At 55.4% G+C, this 16,979-nt stretch overlaps 1 protein-coding gene across 2 annotated transcripts in view; it reads right to left on the reverse strand.

Annotated features, from left to right (window-relative positions):
• The window catches only part of SCUBE1 (signal peptide, CUB domain and EGF like domain containing 1), a 114,146-nt gene that overhangs the window by 11,280 nt on the left and 85,887 nt on the right, over window positions 1-16,979 (reverse strand). For both annotated transcript variants that reach the window (XM_016188318.2, XM_007523451.3), the window contains 10 exons: window positions 15,139-15,261; window positions 13,293-13,409; window positions 12,072-12,194; window positions 7,874-7,993; window positions 7,519-7,623; window positions 6,672-6,788; window positions 5,820-5,957; window positions 4,610-4,813; window positions 2,804-2,965; window positions 899-1,066 (listed from right to left, as the gene is read on the reverse strand). In XM_016188318.2, the coding sequence (XP_016043804.1) occupies window positions 899-1,066; window positions 2,804-2,965; window positions 4,610-4,813; window positions 5,820-5,957; window positions 6,672-6,788; window positions 7,519-7,623; window positions 7,874-7,993; window positions 12,072-12,194; window positions 13,293-13,409; window positions 15,139-15,261 (1,377 nt within the window). The remainder of the gene's footprint in view (window positions 1-898; window positions 1,067-2,803; window positions 2,966-4,609; window positions 4,814-5,819; window positions 5,958-6,671; window positions 6,789-7,518; window positions 7,624-7,873; window positions 7,994-12,071; window positions 12,195-13,292; window positions 13,410-15,138; window positions 15,262-16,979) is intronic.

Below are 16,979 nucleotides of genomic sequence, written 5' to 3' on the forward strand. Positions count from 1 at the left end.
TTGAGGAGAGGAGAGGTAGCCTTTGGACACATGGGGTTTGAAATGCCCCAGATATGATGACACCTGGCAGGACAGAGCAGAGCCTAGAGCTGAGGGTGAGGCTGGCTGGGGACATAGACAGGGTCACCTGGCAGACTTAAAGACAACGGGTGGAATCTCTTACACTCAGCAGTGAGCACATGGAGATGGCATCTCAGTATCCTTGGGGGAGGGGAGGCCACATGGGGCCTGGAGTTGGGGGGCCCTGGTCATGAAGGGGGCACTGGAGGTCCAGACTAAGAGCTGAGATGGGCTCCAGCAACATGGGGATCCGAGGCCATGTGATGGGGTGCCAGTGGGGCTGACTGAGTTCTGGGGGAAAATGAGAGGAGAGGAAGAGAGACAGGGAGTCCAGGTTCTCTTTCTAGGTTAGTGGCAAAAGGAGGAGGCCTGGCTGGAGGAAAGGGGGCTCAGAACAATCTGCATGTTGGGGGCTGTCTGCCACCAGCAGGGCAGGTGGTGGGGCCGAAGGTCCTTTGCTGAAATGGGTTGAGGTTCAGGGCAGTGTGTGGAGGGGGCAGGGCTGCCATGGGGGAGGACTAGGGATCTGGAAGCAGGGTGAGCCCTCTGGCCTCACCCCGGCTATCTTTACCTTCTTCCCTGCCCCCTCCTCCTGGCAACTGGTAGCCTCCCCTGTGCCCAGGGGCAGCTGGCTCCTTCTCCATACTCCAGGTTGTCACTGCTGTGCCCTCTCCTCCCAGCCTGAGCTGGCAGCAACTCTGTCCCAGTGTGGACCACAGCACTTGGCATGAGTGTCTGCACCTGCCGGACACCAGGCTTCTGCTGGGCTGCTGGACACTGGGCCTGGAGGATTCGAGGGCTACAGAGAGAACCCCCAGGTATGGAGGGGGGTGCTTACCTTTGGCCTCACAGTCTTGGAAGGAGGTGGCACCCTCATACTTGGTGAGAAGCCCCCCTCCGCAGGGGAAGCAGCCGGTACGCCCAGGCTCGGGCTGGTACGTGCCCATGGGGCAGCCCTGGCAGGGCCTGAAGCCATCGACAGAGAAGAAGCCAGGCGAGCACTGGCCTGGGGGTCAGAGGTCAGAGGTCAGGGTTCAGGTTGGTGGAAGGGCCCTTTATCCCCGTGTGCCCTTTGGAAAGGTACCAAATGCACAGCTCAGGGTGGGGCAGGGTGGAAGCTGGGCTGCGAGTGGGGTGGGTGCTGGCTCCCCTCCCCCCACAAGAAGGGGTGCAGAGGGGTATATGTGCCCCTGGGGATACAGGAAGGCTTTAATTTCAGAGGGGCTGGGGGTTACAGTTGAGTCTTTATATGAGGCTGAGGTGCAGGGAGGGGACAGTCCAGAGGTAGAAGATATGTGTGCATGGGGTGCATGGGGTGTGGGAACCCCTCAGCCTGGGCCAAGAGTGGTCACCTCCCCCGAGAGGCCCCACACACCTGGAGGGGCAGTGAGCCTCGGGGCAGCCAGTCATGGCAGAGACCCTCCTGCCCCTTCGAGAAGTCTAGGGGTTCCAGACCCAAGGTCATCCCTCCACCACCAATCTCCACTTATTTTCTTGGGTGAGCTCCACACTGGCCCAGGAAGGGTAGCTGTTGGGGGGCTCTGAGCCCATTTCGCAGATCAGCCTAAGTGGGGGTGGTCTGTAGGCATGTTCTCTACAAAGCACACTGTGGGCTCCCCAAGCTGTGGGGCCAGTTGCAGCGCCCTGTGGTGAGTTCTCACCCAATCACAAGGCACACTCCACACACCACCACAGAGACTGTAGCAAGTTTGGCCAACTGTAAGGGGCTGTGCACTGCACGCCCAGTATAGCTTACCTCTAAGTGACTTTGTGTTTATAAATCATATTTTGTGTATTGCATTAAAGTAAAAGACCCTGGGATGGGGGGGAGGGTTCAGGTCCTGGAACAGGATGGCAGAGGAGGACCTGAGGGGTTAGACTGTTATGTGAAAAACTGAGAAATATTAATATGTACAAACTACTGTATTTTACTGTTGACTGTAAACCATTAATTCCCCCAATAAAGAAAAAAATATATTAAAACAATCATATTTTGTGTATGTGTGTGTGTGAGAGAGAGAGGGAGGGAGGGAAAGAGAGAGAGAGAGAGAGATGGGTGAGGGGGAGAGAAATGGGACCTTGTGCTACTGTTCTGGCTAACATTTGCTCATTCAGATAGAGAGACAGAGAATGACAGAGAGAGTGAGGGGGGAGACACCAAGGTACCAGAGCTCCCTCTGTCGCCTTAGTGCTTCCCATGTGGAGCCAGGGCTTGAACCTTATTGAGCCCATGACTGTGCAAGCACTCCACCCCATGAGCTATCTCTCCTGCCTCTGTGAAATTCTTCCCAAATTGCATGGCATTTTTTTTTGCCACCAAGGTTTTTGTTGGACCTAAGTGCCTGAATGACAAGTTCACTACGTCCAGTGACCTTTTTTTTCTTTTTCCCTATAGAGATAGAGAGAAAGAGGGAAAGACATGGGGTGGGGGGACAGACATCTGCAGTACTGCTCCACCACTCATGAAGCGCCCTCCCTTGCAGATAGGGACTGAGGGCTTGAACCTGGGTCCCTGTGCATATTAACATGTGTGTTCTACCCAACTGTCTGGCTCCCAGCACAGTGTGGTTTGAAAGGGCACTGGATGCACTCCAGAGCTGACCCATTGTGGGGCTCCCCAAGTAAGGGATGCTGTGGGGGTGGTAGAACTTTTTGTGGTAGAACGAGATTCCCAGGCCTTTGTGCTGGAAACCTTGTGGGGACAGGACCTCCCTCCCCCAATCCAGGGTGGGCTCCAACTTGCCTCCACATTCAGACACGTTGCGGGCACCGGCCAGGCCCAGCCCGTCGCTGCTGGGGCATGGTGTGCAGCTGAGCTGGCCCTCCATGTCCTGGTAGGTGCCTGGTGTGCAGGGCACACACTGGCCCAGCTCCCCGTTGAAGTGGCTGCCAGGTCCACAGGCCGCTGTGGAGACAGGGGAGTGGGTGCTGGTGGGCAGAGGCAGAGGACACTGGCCCGTGCCAGCAGGGGAGCAGGGGTGTAACAGGTGGCCACTCCTCAGTCCTGTGGCTCAGGGGGAGGGGCAGTCCAGGCCCAGCCCAGACAGCTGGGGCAGAAGCCAGCTGGCAGCTGGCAGCCATCAGGGGAGACTGGGGTTTCTAGCCCTGGTCTTTGCTGCCTCCTGACTATTCCTTCCTGGGGTGATGCCCCCGACCTCTGTAACCAGCTGCTTTGCTCTTTCTGCCCCATACCCCAGGCCCATACTGCCCCACGTGTAGGCTGGAGGCTTCTGGTTCCACCCTTCAGCACCACATGTACCAGTGTGCTACTCTGACACTTTCTGTCTCTCTACACATTTTCTCATAGGTCATAAATATATCAAGCTTTACATTAGTTTCTAAAGATTTTTATTTCACACAAAGTAGGCAGAAAGAGTCTTACATGAGAGAGACAGAGAATGAGAAAGGAAGAAAGAGAGAAGCCAGAGCATCACTTCAGTACATGGGATGCCGCCGCTTGAACTGGGAACAGCAGGTATGGAAGTCCTGTGCCCTGCCTGCTGAGCTATCTCCCTGGTCACAAATAAATATATACATCTTTAAAGAAAGGATGATGGAAGTCAAAGCATGAAGAGCTGACTGGACGGGGCACCCACCAGCTACACTGGGTGCTGTCAGAGCACTGAGCTGAACCTGAGGAGTGAAGTTTACAGCCCAATGAGTGGAGAAGGAGTCTGAGTCCCTGCTGATAGAGCTGCAGAAATGCAGATCCACAGGCCCCTCAGAGGGAGACGGGAGGAAGAGGGAAGATGATAGAGTACTGACAAGCAGCACAATAGGGCTGCTAGAGACAGGGTGCTCCCCTCCCCACCCCCAGACACTGCTGAGAGCTGCTCTGCTAGAAGGAAGCCTGGTGAGGGGCAGGATGCTGGCCTAGACTCAGGACAGGAGGGGGCTGGGGTGGCAGTTTAGCGACACAAAACTGCCTGCATGTCTGAGGCCCTGGGTTCAATCCCTAGCACCCCATGAGAGTGACAAAGCAAGTCCATGGGGTCTTTCTCTCTCTCTCTTGCTTTCTCTTTAAAATTTTATTTTTAAAAATACTTTTCATTCATTACAAATAAAATTATAAGTAAATAAATTGGATTGAGACAGAGAAATTGAGAGGGTAAGGGGAGTAGGGAAAGAGACAGCTTCACCACTCATGAAGCTTCCCCCTAGGAGCTGGGGATGGGAGTCTCGAACATGGGTCCTCATTGAAGGGAATATGTGTGCTCTCCCAGGTGTGCCACCACCTGGTTCTGATTCTCTCTTTGCTCTCCTCTCTGTTCCTCTCTATCTCACTCTTACAAAAATAGAACTCAGAATACATCCTTGCCCCCAAACTCTTGAGCCTGCCTGCGACACCCCCCACCTCCAGCACGAGCACCCTGTTCCTCCCCATGGCCTCCCCAGATCCTGTCTTCCTCCTGAGAGGACTCTAACCACACTCCAATTGAGGTTTCTCTTCAGGACCCCTGGTGGGGCCTTGCCTGTCTTCCTCTCCATCTGTCTCTTCCCCACAGGCCTGCCAGCTACGACCCCCTGGGGAAGCAGGGGCAGGACTCACTGCATTTGCCCTCCTGTGACACCTGGCCAGGAGTGCATGTCCCCTGGTCCTCTGGGATCCGGGCTGGCCTCTGGGCCACCTCATAGTCAGTGCCAGCGATCTGGACAGAGAAGAGCTGCCGGCTGATGGACTTGCGCAGGGTCTTGACTGCGGCCTGCAGGCTCTGCTCTGCACGTTTCCGCAGGCAGTCGGCCTCGCAGGTGTCTGCAGGGGGAGACATGGAGCTCAGCACCCAGGCGTCTGCTCCTGGGTCCTGTGCTGGGGGGTGGGAGGGTGGCCCTCAGCGTGACCTGACAGCAGCCTGGGAAGAGGCACCATGGTGGTGTCCATGACACGTGACACTAAGTCTTAGCTGTCTGTTGGTCCCCGGTCACTCTCAGATGTGAGTGGAAGCCAAGTCTCTGGGGATCCCCCTCTGCTGCTCACACACCCTTCAAGCTGCCACCGTTCCCCCCAAAGCATGTCCTGCTTTAGTTTCGAACTCCAGCCCCCTTGGGATCCTGCATTCTCTAGCCTCCCCCCACGTACCCCCCAACCTGACCGTTGCTTCCTGAACCTCCCTGAACGGGCCTCTACCTGTGTATATTCTGGTCCCTCTGTGGGAAGGCTGAGCCCCGCCATCTTTTCCATGCAGTGAATGCTGATTCTCAGCCCCAAACCAAATGGTGACTCCTTTGAGAAGACTTCCTCCCCACCCCCTCACTGAAGAGAGAACTTAGCTCTGTGTCCCCTTTGCTGTCAGCCTCATCATCTCTGTCACTTCCAGCCCAGGCAGTCTGTGTGCTCATCAGCCTCCCTGGGGCTGGGCAGGTCCTCTCAGAGGGTGCGTGGTCTGTGCCCTTTTTCCACAGTGCCCCCAGCTGGGCAGATGAAACACCTCAACACTCAGTCACGTCCAGTCACATCCAAGGGGGGATGTGTTGGTGCAAAGCACAAGCCCCTCAGACACCCAGTCAAGACAGGCCTGGGGGGATGGCAGGCCCTGAGCAGAGTGTGGAGGGGTGTGCAGAGGCCCTGTGGCTGTCACCTTGTGCCCCTGAGCCTCACCCCTCCCATAGCCCCAGGCCACCTCTGCCATCCTGGGGCCCAGGCAGATGCCATAAGGGCTGGACACTAAGCCCCACTTCATCCTGGTCACCTAGCCAGCTTCCACCCCAGGGGCTATCTGGGGTGGCAGACCCCGCTAGTGATGATGGGACCCTGCACCCACCTGAGGCCTCCTCTAGCTTTGTCTCCACCTCAAACTCTGCCGTGATGTGGGTGACCTCCTTGGATGGGGACTTGCGGCCACGGCGCCTTTTCTTGGAGGAGTCACACTTGAGGGTCACGAAGGTCACATGGCAATTTTCTGAATAAGGAGGCAACCACTTTGACAATGGTGGCACAGCACTGGGAGCAGACACCCACCTCGTTCAGCACATGGACTCCTATCAGCCCAGGTCCCCCACTGCCTAGTAACCCAGCTTGCAGATGGGGGAAACTGAGGCTGGAGATGGCCAGGACTGGCTGGAGGTCTTGCAAGCCAGCAGTTGGGCTGCCCTACAGCCTGCTGGTCAGCTGGGACATGGATCTCAGTGAAGCTGGGCTGTCCTGGCCGGTCTGACTCTAGCCCAGGTCAGGCCTGGGGAGAGCTGGAACTGTGGTACCCTAAAGGACTCAGGTGTTCTGGAATCTTGGAAACAGCCACGAAGGCTTTCTTCCCAGACCCTTCCTGCCAGCCTCTCTCTGCATTCTCCCAACCTGCTCCACACTTGTTGGCTGGCCTCACTCCACAACACCCGCTGCGTGGTGCCCATGCTCCTCTTGTTTTGATGTGGCCAGGCTGTGAGGGAAGCTCTCGTCCTGGGGGAGCTCATGCAACCTCAAGGGGAGCAAGAATGATGGCCCCTAATGGGATCCAGCTTGGCCATTCACGTGTGAACTTGCCACCCGAGGGACACATTTCTCCAGGCTGCCAGGTGGCACCCCAGGCTAAGGCACCGTGGTGGAGACCCAGCCCTGTGGATGAGGAATTCCCAGCTGCCAGGTACCCTCTGAGGTTGGCACTGGGGTGCCCACTCACCCAGCAGCAGCTGCCTCAGGGCTTCCTTGGCTGGCTCGTGGCTGCGGGGACGGAGGTGGCACTTGGCATCTCGGATCTTGAAGCGGGCCTTCTGCCGGATAGGGGTGGCTGGGGCACCTGGGGAAAGGCCAGACCCCCCAGGTGGCGGCCTCTCCTGTGGGCAGGGAGGTGGGGAGGGTGCTGCTGGTACAGCGCCTGAGTGTGAGGGGCTGCCGAGGGGCTGGGGGGTGCATCTGAGTCTAGGAGGGGTCTCCCACTCTCATTTCCCTCTGCAAAGGCCGAGGAGGGGTGAGTGTGGGTGGTAGGGTAGAATTCCAGGAAGGGCTGCTGTGGAGGTGGGAGGAAAGGGAAAGAAGTCCACAGACCCTTGGCACCCGCCTTTCCTCATAGCCATTCCCGGGACTCACGCTTTCAGTGAGGGGGGAGTTAAACAGATAAAACAGAAGGAAGGAGGGGGCAGGCGTACACAGTGTGATGCCCAGAACCACTGGTTCCTTTGTGAGTTAAGGAAGGCTAAGTGCTCTGTACACACAGGTACTGAATTCACACTGCCCAGGAGAAGCTGCTGAAGACAGGCCTACCCTCCTGCCACAGCTGCCGGGGGAGTGATGGGCCAGGCTGGGTTCCCAGAAGATGAGGGAGGAGGGCAGTAAGTGGGGGTAAGGGAGTTGTGTGCGTGTTTGGGTCCTTAGGTCAGCTGTGACTCGGCTTCCAGCAAGCCAAGCAGGTGGCCACAGCAAGTGACGCCCTCCACAGCCCAAGCCCTTCCGAGCCGTGCCCTACCCACTCCCCCAACTTGACACTGGATGCAGGGCCCCAGGGTCCCTGACGTGACAGGCCAGACTACCTGAGCAGCTGGGGCTGATGCCCGAGCTGGTGCTGTTGCGTTTCACCAGTGTCTTGCCCTGGAGGCCCGGGACACCGCAGCTCAGGCTGTAGCTGTTTTCCGAGTCTGTGGAGAGGCTGGTGGTGAGGTGGGCCTGGGGGAGGGGTCCCTCCTTCCTGGTACCCCAGATCCTGGGGGCCACAGAGGAGGACTTGGGGAGTCAGGATGGAGCCTGCTTAGTTCCCTTCTGCTGTGTGGTTTTGGGGTGGTGACCGTGTAGGATGGAGCTCATGTGGTGAGAGGAACAGGGTCTGCAGAGGAACAGACTCCCAGGTCAGGGCTTCAAGATCCCCATCTCCAGAGGACACTGGCTTACCTGGCGTGAGGAGGGTGTGGGCTGGGCATGAGAGGGAGCAGCTCTCCACACCTCCTGCCCTACTGCAGGACAGCTGGGCCCGGGGCCAGGCCTTGGCCCGAGTCAGGCACTTGCCAGTATCTGTGGAGAAAGAGGGCACAAGAGGGATGGAGGATCTGGGGTGGAACATTCTAGAACCATCAGGACCCTGAGGCAGCCTGAGCCAAAGGGACTCCCAGCATACCTGCAACCCATAGCAGATAATCCTGGAAAGGAAGGGACTGAGAGATGGCAGGTCTGCCTCCCTTGGGATGGGTGAGGGCATCGGCCCAGTGAATTAACTTGCTCCCTCCTGCCCCTGAGGCCAGTCTAGGTTTCTGTGAGAAGCTGCATATCCAGATATTAGACCCAGACCAGTAGCTCCCAGGGACCCATTTCTGGGCACAGGATGATACAGGACACTGGAACCCCTCTGTGGATCAGCCCCAGGACACCCCTGGCAGGTGTGACAAGATGCCCAGAACCCTTCCAAGTTTCTCACATGTTTATTTATTTTTAGAGGATTACACACTCTCCAGACTCCTGGGACAAGGTCAGCAGCTTTGTAGCTGGGTCTACATCAGAAATGATTTTATTGTGGCCAGGGAGGTGGCCCAGTGGAAGAGCTATGGACTTGCAGCATGAGGATCTGAGTTCAGCGGCCAGGTGGTGGTGCACCTCATTAAGTGCACATATTACCATGCACAAGGACCCAGGCTCAAGCCCTTGGTCCCATGTGCAGGGAGAAAGCTTCACTAACAGTGAGGCAGGTCTGCAGGTGTCTTCTGTTTCTCTCCCTTTATATTTCCCTTCCTTCTACGTTTCTCTCGGTCCTATCAAGTAAATAGTTTTTAAATAAAGATTAAAAAAGAGATTATAAAAAAAGGATCTGAGTTCAAATCCCAGAACTGCTCATGCCAAAAAGCTCATTTCTCCCTCTCTCCCATATCTCATGAAATAAATTCTTTTGTAAAGAAGTGAGTCTACGGGAGAACAAGTCTAGGTGGTAGATAACAGTGGGCTTGGAGGAGCCTGCCCTGGGAAGAGGCACCGAGCTCTACATTGCTGGCAGAGTTGAGGGCAGAGGAGATAACATAATGGTTCTGCAAAATACTTCCATGCCTGAGGGTCAGGATGTAGCATAGTGTGGGTTAAGTGCACATGGTGCAAAACTTGAGAACTGGCTTAAGGATCCCGGTTTGAGCCCTCAGCTCCCCACCTGCGGGGGGGGGGGGTCACTTTACAAGTGGTGAAGTAGGTCTGTAGTTGTTCATCTTTCTCTCCCCATCTCTGTTTTCCTCTCCTCTCTCCATTTCTCTCTGTCCTATCCAGCAACAATATCAATAGCAGCAATAATAATAGCCACACCAATGATAAAAACTAGGACAACAAAAAAGGAAAATAAATAAATAAAAAATATTTTTTAAAAAGTTAAAAAATTACTTCCATGCCTGAGGTTCTGAGGTCCTAGATTCCATCTTCATCTGGACCACCTGAAGCCAGAGCTGAAAAGTGAGTACTCCAGTCTATTTCCATGTATCTTTCTCCCACACAAAAAAAGACTGGGAAGTGGCTCCAGTGAACTGGTGGAACTAGGGGACTGAGTGGGGAGTTGCTAAGCCAGGTGATCTCCAACACATGGCTAAACATTGTCAGAGAGTCAGAGTAACTGAGAAGAAATTAACAAGCTCACGGTCCTCCAGGTGAGGCACGTGCCCCTATACCCCAGAACAGAAGATCAAAGTTCTCTGCTGCCAAAGCACTGAGCAGCAACTGCAGGAGCAAACACCTGCAGATCATAACAAAGCAGCCCAAAGAGTGGAGGGCTCTGCACTGAGAAGAAGGCCAGAATCTTTTTTCCCCTGCCTCCAGGGTTATGACTGTGGCTTAGTGCCTGCACTACGAATCCACTGTTCCTGTGGGCCATTTTCTCTATTTTGTTGTCCTTGTTATTATTGTTGTTGTTATGTTATTGTTATTGTTGTTTGTTGCCATGACTGCTGTTCTTGTTGGATAGGACAGAGAGAAATCAAGAGAGGAGGGGAAGACAGAGAGGGGAAGAGAAAGATAGACACCTACAGATCTGCTTCACTGATCGTGAAGTGACCCGCCCTAGCAGGTAGGGAACCAGGGGCTTGAACAGGGATCCTCATGCTGGTCCTTGTGTTTCATGCCTTGTGCACTTAACCTGCTATGCTACCACATGGCTGCCCTGAATCTTAATAATAATAAGAATTATTAATATAAAAACAAAGAAAAAAACCAAAAAAGAATTACTATTATTTTGCCACCAGGGTCTTAGCTAGGGCTTGGTTCCTTTAGATTCCACTGTTCTCAGTAGCCAATTTTCTTTATATTTTTGAAAGAAGGTGATATACAGAGAGATATGGAGAGAGACATAGAGAGGAGACACCTGCTCCACTGTCCTACTGCTTGTGAAGCTGCTCCCATGCAGATGAGGACCAGGGGCTTAAACCCACTTCCTCACGATGGTCACATCTGTGCTCTCCCTGGTAAGTTGCCATCTGGCCCCAGTTATTATTATTATTATTATTTTTAAATATATATTTTTAAATTTTATTTATTTATTCCCTTTTGTTGCCCTTGTTGTTTTATTGTTGTAGTTATTATTGTTGTTGTCGTCATTGTTGGATAGGACAGAGAGAAACGGAGAGAGGAGGGGAAGACAGAGAGGAGGAGAGAAAGATAGACACCTGCAGACCTGCTTCACCGCCTGTGAAGTGACTCCCCTGCAGGTGGGGAGCCGGGGTTCGAACCAGGATCCTTATGCCGGTCCTTGTGCTTAGCGCCACCTGCGCTTAACCCGCTGCGCTACAGCCCGACTCCCATTATTATTATTTTTAAAATATATATATTATTGGATAGAGGCAGAGAAGTTGAGAGGGGAGAGGGAGGTAGAGAGAAAGAGACAGAGAGACAGCCCTGCTTCACTACTCATGAAGATTTATCCCTGTAGGTTGGGACCAGGCACTTGAACCTGGGTTCCTTGGACACTGTAATGTGTGTACTTAATCAGGCATGCCACTGCCTGGCCCCAAATTATTATTATTATTAGTATTATTATTATTACCTTGAGACAGACACCAGAGCACTGCTCTGTCATTCTAGGTGGGGCTGGGAACTGGACCCCAAATATAAGCTTTTTTGCTGGGTCACCTTCTGTTCAGTCTTAACACTTTTATCAGTCACAGTCTCAGCAGATCACTCAGACAAAAACGGGATAAAATTGTGCTGATTGGCCTGGAGAGAGAGCTCAGCAGGTAAGAGGCATGCCCTGCCCTGCCCTGCCCAGCTTCAAGCCTCGGCACCCAATGGGACACACAGTGACAGCACTGCTGTAGTGTGTGTCTCTTCAAGGCCTCAGTTCCACAAAAAGAAGAGGAGAAGGAGGAACAACACAAAGATGGTGTTGGCAGTGAGGAGAGCTTCGTCGCTGGCTCTGTCTTCATGGAGGCTGTGGAGAGGCGTGACTAGGTGAACAAGCTGGGTGGCCCAGCCTGTAGCCTGGACTCAGCTGAGGGTGAGGGCGGGCTGTGAGCCAGGGCAGGTGTCAGAGAGCAGTTACTATGAGGAGGAGCAGCCAGGCAGCAGAGCAGCCTGCAGAGGGGCCCTGCTGTGAAGGAAGGTGGGTGCAGGTGGTCAGGCTGGGCTGCAGCTTACTGGCTATCATAACAACCCTGGCTTTGCTTCTGGGTGGGTGAACAGGAACGATTTATTTATTAACATGAAAGAGATACAGAAGGAGAGAGACAGAGCATCACTGGCACATGAAGGGCTGGGGATAGAACTTGGGACCTCAGGCTTAGAGTCCAGTGCTTTATCCACTGTGCTATCTCCTAGGCCACAGTAGTCAGCGTGTGTCCTGGACCCAATGAACATGACGGACTGCCCAGAATTCAGCCTAGAGGTGTCCAGTGCCAGAGTGCACCAGCAGGGGGCGCACCAGCTTGGTGGCCAGGTCAAGTGATCTACTCGCAAAGACACAGGTGCCGTTGCTGCTGCGGCTGTACCCCAAGTGACCCCACAGCTTCCTCACTGGAGCAAAGAGGAGCATGGGTGGGGTGGCTACCATGCCCCACTCCTTCCTGAACCCACAATTAGAGTTCTGAACACCTCCTCCCCCGAGTGAAAGCAGGTGGCCTGGTGCTCTGGCACTCACCCACGCAGTCCTTGCGGTTCCAGTGCAGCCGCTGGCCGGGCGGGCAGGCGCATTCGTAGCTGCCCTCCGTGTTGACGCAGCCTCGCTCGCAGCTGCCATTGTTCATGCTGCACTCATCCATGTCTGTGGGCACACGGGGAGTAAGGGGGGACTGGGCCGCCCAGGGCCTACCCGGGACCGGAGCATGGATGGCCTGTGCGCAGAGCACAAGGCCCAGGGACACACGTGTGCACACGCTCAGGGCTGGCTGAACCCGGCAGCCACACTCAGACCCGGGGTGGCGGGGAGAGGGGGGGGGGAAATCAAGGTTCTAGTCTGTTTGGTAGAATGGGGCAGGAGCTCCGAGAGCTAATCTCACAGGGCTTTTGGGGGAAGCCCCTCCAGCCTCAGTTTCCCCTCCTCTGCAGCAGGCACCAGGCCCAGAGGCCAGAAGCAGCTGCTAAGATGGGCAGAAGGACTGGAGAAGGGGCAGGAGGGGCTGGAGATAGGGCCAGGGGCTAGAGGAGGGGAGAAGGCTGATGCCCAGGAATTTGGGAGGTCTTCCAGAAGCAGCTGCAGCCCACCCACAGGGCTGGTCTCAGCCCCCCTGCCCCCCACATCTGTACATCACCAAGTCCCTCTGGCTCCTAAATACACCCAGAGCCTCGCTCTTCTCTTCTTCCCTCCCTCTCCCCTGCAGCCTTAGCTCTGGCAGCCTGAACATTACCCTCCCCCCCTTACATGACAGCCAGAGTGATCTTACAATTCTCGCTTCACAGCTTGAATGGGTTCTCATCATACTGGGGGTAAAACCTTAAATTACCACTGGGGTTCAGAAAGCTTCCACCCTCCCTGTCTGCACTCTCCCAACACTTGCCTTCCTAAAGGAGACCCCTACACCCAACTCCTGTCCCCAAATGGCCCATGCTTTCTCTGCCCCAGTGCCTTTGCACATGCTAACTCTTCCGGCACGCTTGCCTCATCTTGACCCAAACACTCCTTCTTGACGACCAGCTCCCCTAATTTCTCTGCTGGCAGTGCTCATCCTGGAAGCAATGGTTTGTGGGATTCTCCGAGTATCAGACATCCCTTCTGGAGGTCAGGGGCTCCCTTGTAACTGCTGTTTGTAGACCCAGGTCTTTGCTGCTGTGCCCTGTTCCTGCTGGCCTCTGCCCACCCGCTGCCCGGGGCCCAGGGCGAGTGGCCGTGCGGCCGGGCGTGCCTGGAGGGTGGGCTGCAGACCTCCGCAGTGGGTCGTCCCATAGAGCGCGTAGCCTCGGCGGCACAGGCACTGGAAGCTCCCGGGAGAGTTGATGCACACATGATCGCAGGTTCGCTGGAAGGAGCACTCATCAATGTCTGTTGGAGGGGGGCAGGGTTTGGAGGTGGCTGGGGTGGGGAGCTGGGCAGATGCCCTGACCCTCACTCAGCCCCTGTACACAGCTGGCTGTGAAGCCACCTGCCTTTTGACCCTAGGCAGCTCGTCTTTGGATTAGAGGCCACTGCAGTTGTGGAGGTGGGCAGACGGGGCTTGGCAGATGTCACTGCCAGCGTCAGCTCACTGCCTGCTGGGATCAGGGGCTCCATGTCTGCTGGCAAGTGACAGGGGCTTGCCCAAGGAAACAACTGAGCTGGGATGTGGAAGCCAAAGCATGTCTTTCCCCTCACCCCAAATGCCTCCCCAGAAAATAAGGCAAAGGATACAGGCGGCAAGGAAAGAGGACAGCGTCAGTGACATCGAGGTAGCCCTGAAAGCATGTGAAATGGGATCCAGAACCTCCTGGAAGCCAGGGTGAAAGGGAGAAAGGGTATGGGAGGGACGGGGGTCACAGAGTTTGCTGTAAAAGGAGGAAGTGAACCATGCCCACAGTGGGCAGGCCGGTGCTGGCCTGGGGGGAAAGGCTGGGGGGGGGCGGTTGGCGCAGGTTCCTGAGGGCAAGGCTACATGGTGTGTGTGTGGTGGTGGGGAGTTGTACATGCTACCACAACCACAAGGAGGGAACTGTACTGTGGCAGCTCACAGGAGAATGCGATCTCTCTCTAGGGTGTGTGTATGTGTAGCACTGGGTGGGGGGACCTGGTATTTGTGGCACTCAAGTTGGATGTCCCAAGATGGGGCCAAGATGGTATGAAGGGACAAGAATACTCCAGGGAAAGGCTGCTGGTGGTGGTGGGGGTGCAGGGGAAGCAGGGGATTCTGAAGAGCTCAGGGGCTGGGGGCCCCATCATGAGGGCTCTGTGTGTCTGCAGGTGCTGAGACCCCTCCCTGCTCACTCTGGGGAATGGAAGGCAGTGCTGGAGCAGGGACAGGGTGTGGTCAGATGAGGGGTGTTCTGTTCTGAGAGACCGGACTGGAAGGGTAGAAGGAACCTCCCCCTCCCCTCCGTATCCTCAGCAGCTCTTCCCCAAAGCTGGCCCCATGGGGGCCCCCTCTCTCCACAGTGCTCTGATGCAACCTCCAGGATTCCTCGTGGTCCCCCACTCCCCTCAGTCCAGTGGAACTAATCTCAGGCTGATTTTTCTATTCAGGCTCTTTCTCAAAAAGGTTCCTGTGAGCATTTCACCCTCCTCCAAGAAGCCTTCCCTGAACATTGTCTTCACTGCTCATTCTCTGACTTGTTCTGCATCCTGGATATCTGCCACACTTGTCCGGGGTGGGAATCTTGTTCCTACTCTGACCTCTGCTCCCAGCCTCCTGCTCTCAGACACAGAACCCAGTGAGAGGGAGTGAGACACAGTGCAATGTGGACACCTGCCAGTAGGTGGCAGCATCCTGTTGGCAAAGTTGATTGAAGGAGGCTTGGGAGACACAGAGAAGGGGATGTGATGGGCCAGTGGACAAGCCCTGGGGACTCACCCCCTCCCTGCCACTCAGCTTCCCATCTATGACATCTAGCTGTCCAGATAGTCCACACAGTGGCTCAGGAGAGAAGGATCACATTCGAGTGTGTGGTGTTCAGCAGGAGGGGATTTAGCGGGGGGGGGGCACCTATGGGGGCCTCACCTCCTGGGGAGGCCTGGGTGAGCAGAGAGGGGGCTGCGCACGTGTGTGTGTGCGTGTGTGTGCGTGCGTGCGTGTGTGACTCACCTTGGCACGTGCGCTCATCGGTCAGCAGCTTGTACCCTTTCTGGCAGCCGCACTCGAAGCTGCCCACCGTGTTACGGCAGAAGTGGTCACAGCCGCCATTGTTGACCAGACACTCGTTGATGTCTGTGGGGACAGGGACCCAACACTCACACTTAGCGCCTACTGAGATGTCTAAAGCCAGGCTGGGAGACAGCTTGCCCAGTAGTGCGCACTGTGTAAGGACCCAGATTTGAGCCCTGGGGACCACATGGGGGCATCAAGTACGGGGGGGGGGGCTTCGAGTGGTGGGGCACTGCTGTGGTGTCTCTCTTCTGTCTCAGTATCAGAAAGACACAGAAAAGAAGCAAAAAGGAGAATTCTTCAGGAGTGGTGGAATACATAGGTGCAAAAGCACCCTCAGAGAAAAAGTGTCTAAAGTCGATGCAGCTGGAGTGCAGGGAGTTCACTGGACCTAGTGCAACCTGGTTCACTGGACCCATGTGTGCAATTTCACTGCCCTTAGGAAGCTTCCTCACGGAGACAAAGAGGGTGAGATACTACAGCTATGGAACTTCCTCTGGAGATGTAGCACCCCTCCACTCGGTGTTGGGATTTGATCCCGGGCTGTGTGCATGGTAGGGCACATGCCCTACCTGGTGAGCTATTTCTCTGTTCCTAGACCTGGCATTGACCCTGGACTGTTACATTCTGCCTGCCACACATAGTTGCTGAGGTACCTGGACTGCTAAGGCTGCCCAGCTGCTGTGTAGGGAAGGAATGAGGGAGGGAATGACCCTAAACGCCTTCCCTTCAGAGGTGAAAAGGTGACAGTCTCTCCAGGGTCCAACATGAGACCTGTTGACCTGCTGAACCCAGAAGCGTCCAGTGAATGAATGAATGAATGAATGAGTTAGGGTGATCTCAGACAACTGGAGAGGACTGTGAGGGCTGACTGGAGGGATCATCTTGGGTGACTGAGTGAAGCATGTAGATTTATCTGTTAATCTTCCAGCATCAGTGAGTGTGGGAAAAAGTGGGGGTCCTCCAGCCCTTCCTGGGACTCTAATGCAACCCCCTCCCCCAGCTTTCCCGGGCCCCATCCCCCTGTTCCCATGCTCCCTGTCTGCCCATCGACCTCAGCTCTGGAGTTTCCAGACCTCAGTTACCTCTGCACCCCCCACACCTCCAACCATCCATCTTGCTTGACAACTTTTGGACTTCCAGAGAACACTGAACCTTTGAAATCACCCCTTTGATATCATCTCCTGGACCCTTGCCAAGGCAGAGGTGTGCAGGTTCACAGAAGAGTCTGAACCCCAGGGCCAGGGCCTCAGGCTCTCGGGAATCCCCATTTGGCTGTGCCCCTGCCCAGCCCCCACTCTGGACAGAGAGGCCCAGGCTCTGAGACTCCTAATGGAGCCTGCATGGTCAGAAGGTTTGACAGGAAGCTCCTCTGCACAGAGCAGAAGACCCCTGGGATGGGGCACAGGTGCATCCCCTCCCCAGAGCCAGCCTACAGCAGAGCGAGTATGGTGAGGGAGGGGGGGAGGGCGTGATCATTTATAAGTTGCAGGGGCCAAGGGGTTTGGCCAAGGGCAAAGGCCTGAGTGGGAACCCTGGGGGAGGGGTCAGAGGCTATGTGGGCAGCTTCCCTCAGCACCCATACCCTAGGCCTAGGCGAAAGGCAGGGCAGGGTAGGGCAGTGGTTAGAGCCTTATTTCAAGTACTCCTCTTGACTTACCCGACTGACCATGAATGCTCCCCCTAGACAGGTGGAGACAACGTGGGACCTCTGGCCTCACTTCAGAAAGTAAGGGCTGCCCTGCCCTCAGAGGCAGGTCTCCCTTATCCCTGAGAGTGAC

Source organism: Erinaceus europaeus, chromosome 4 (genome assembly GCF_950295315.1).
Source record: "Erinaceus europaeus chromosome 4, mEriEur2.1, whole genome shotgun sequence".
Classification (NCBI taxonomy): Eukaryota; Metazoa; Chordata; class Mammalia; order Eulipotyphla; family Erinaceidae; genus Erinaceus; species Erinaceus europaeus.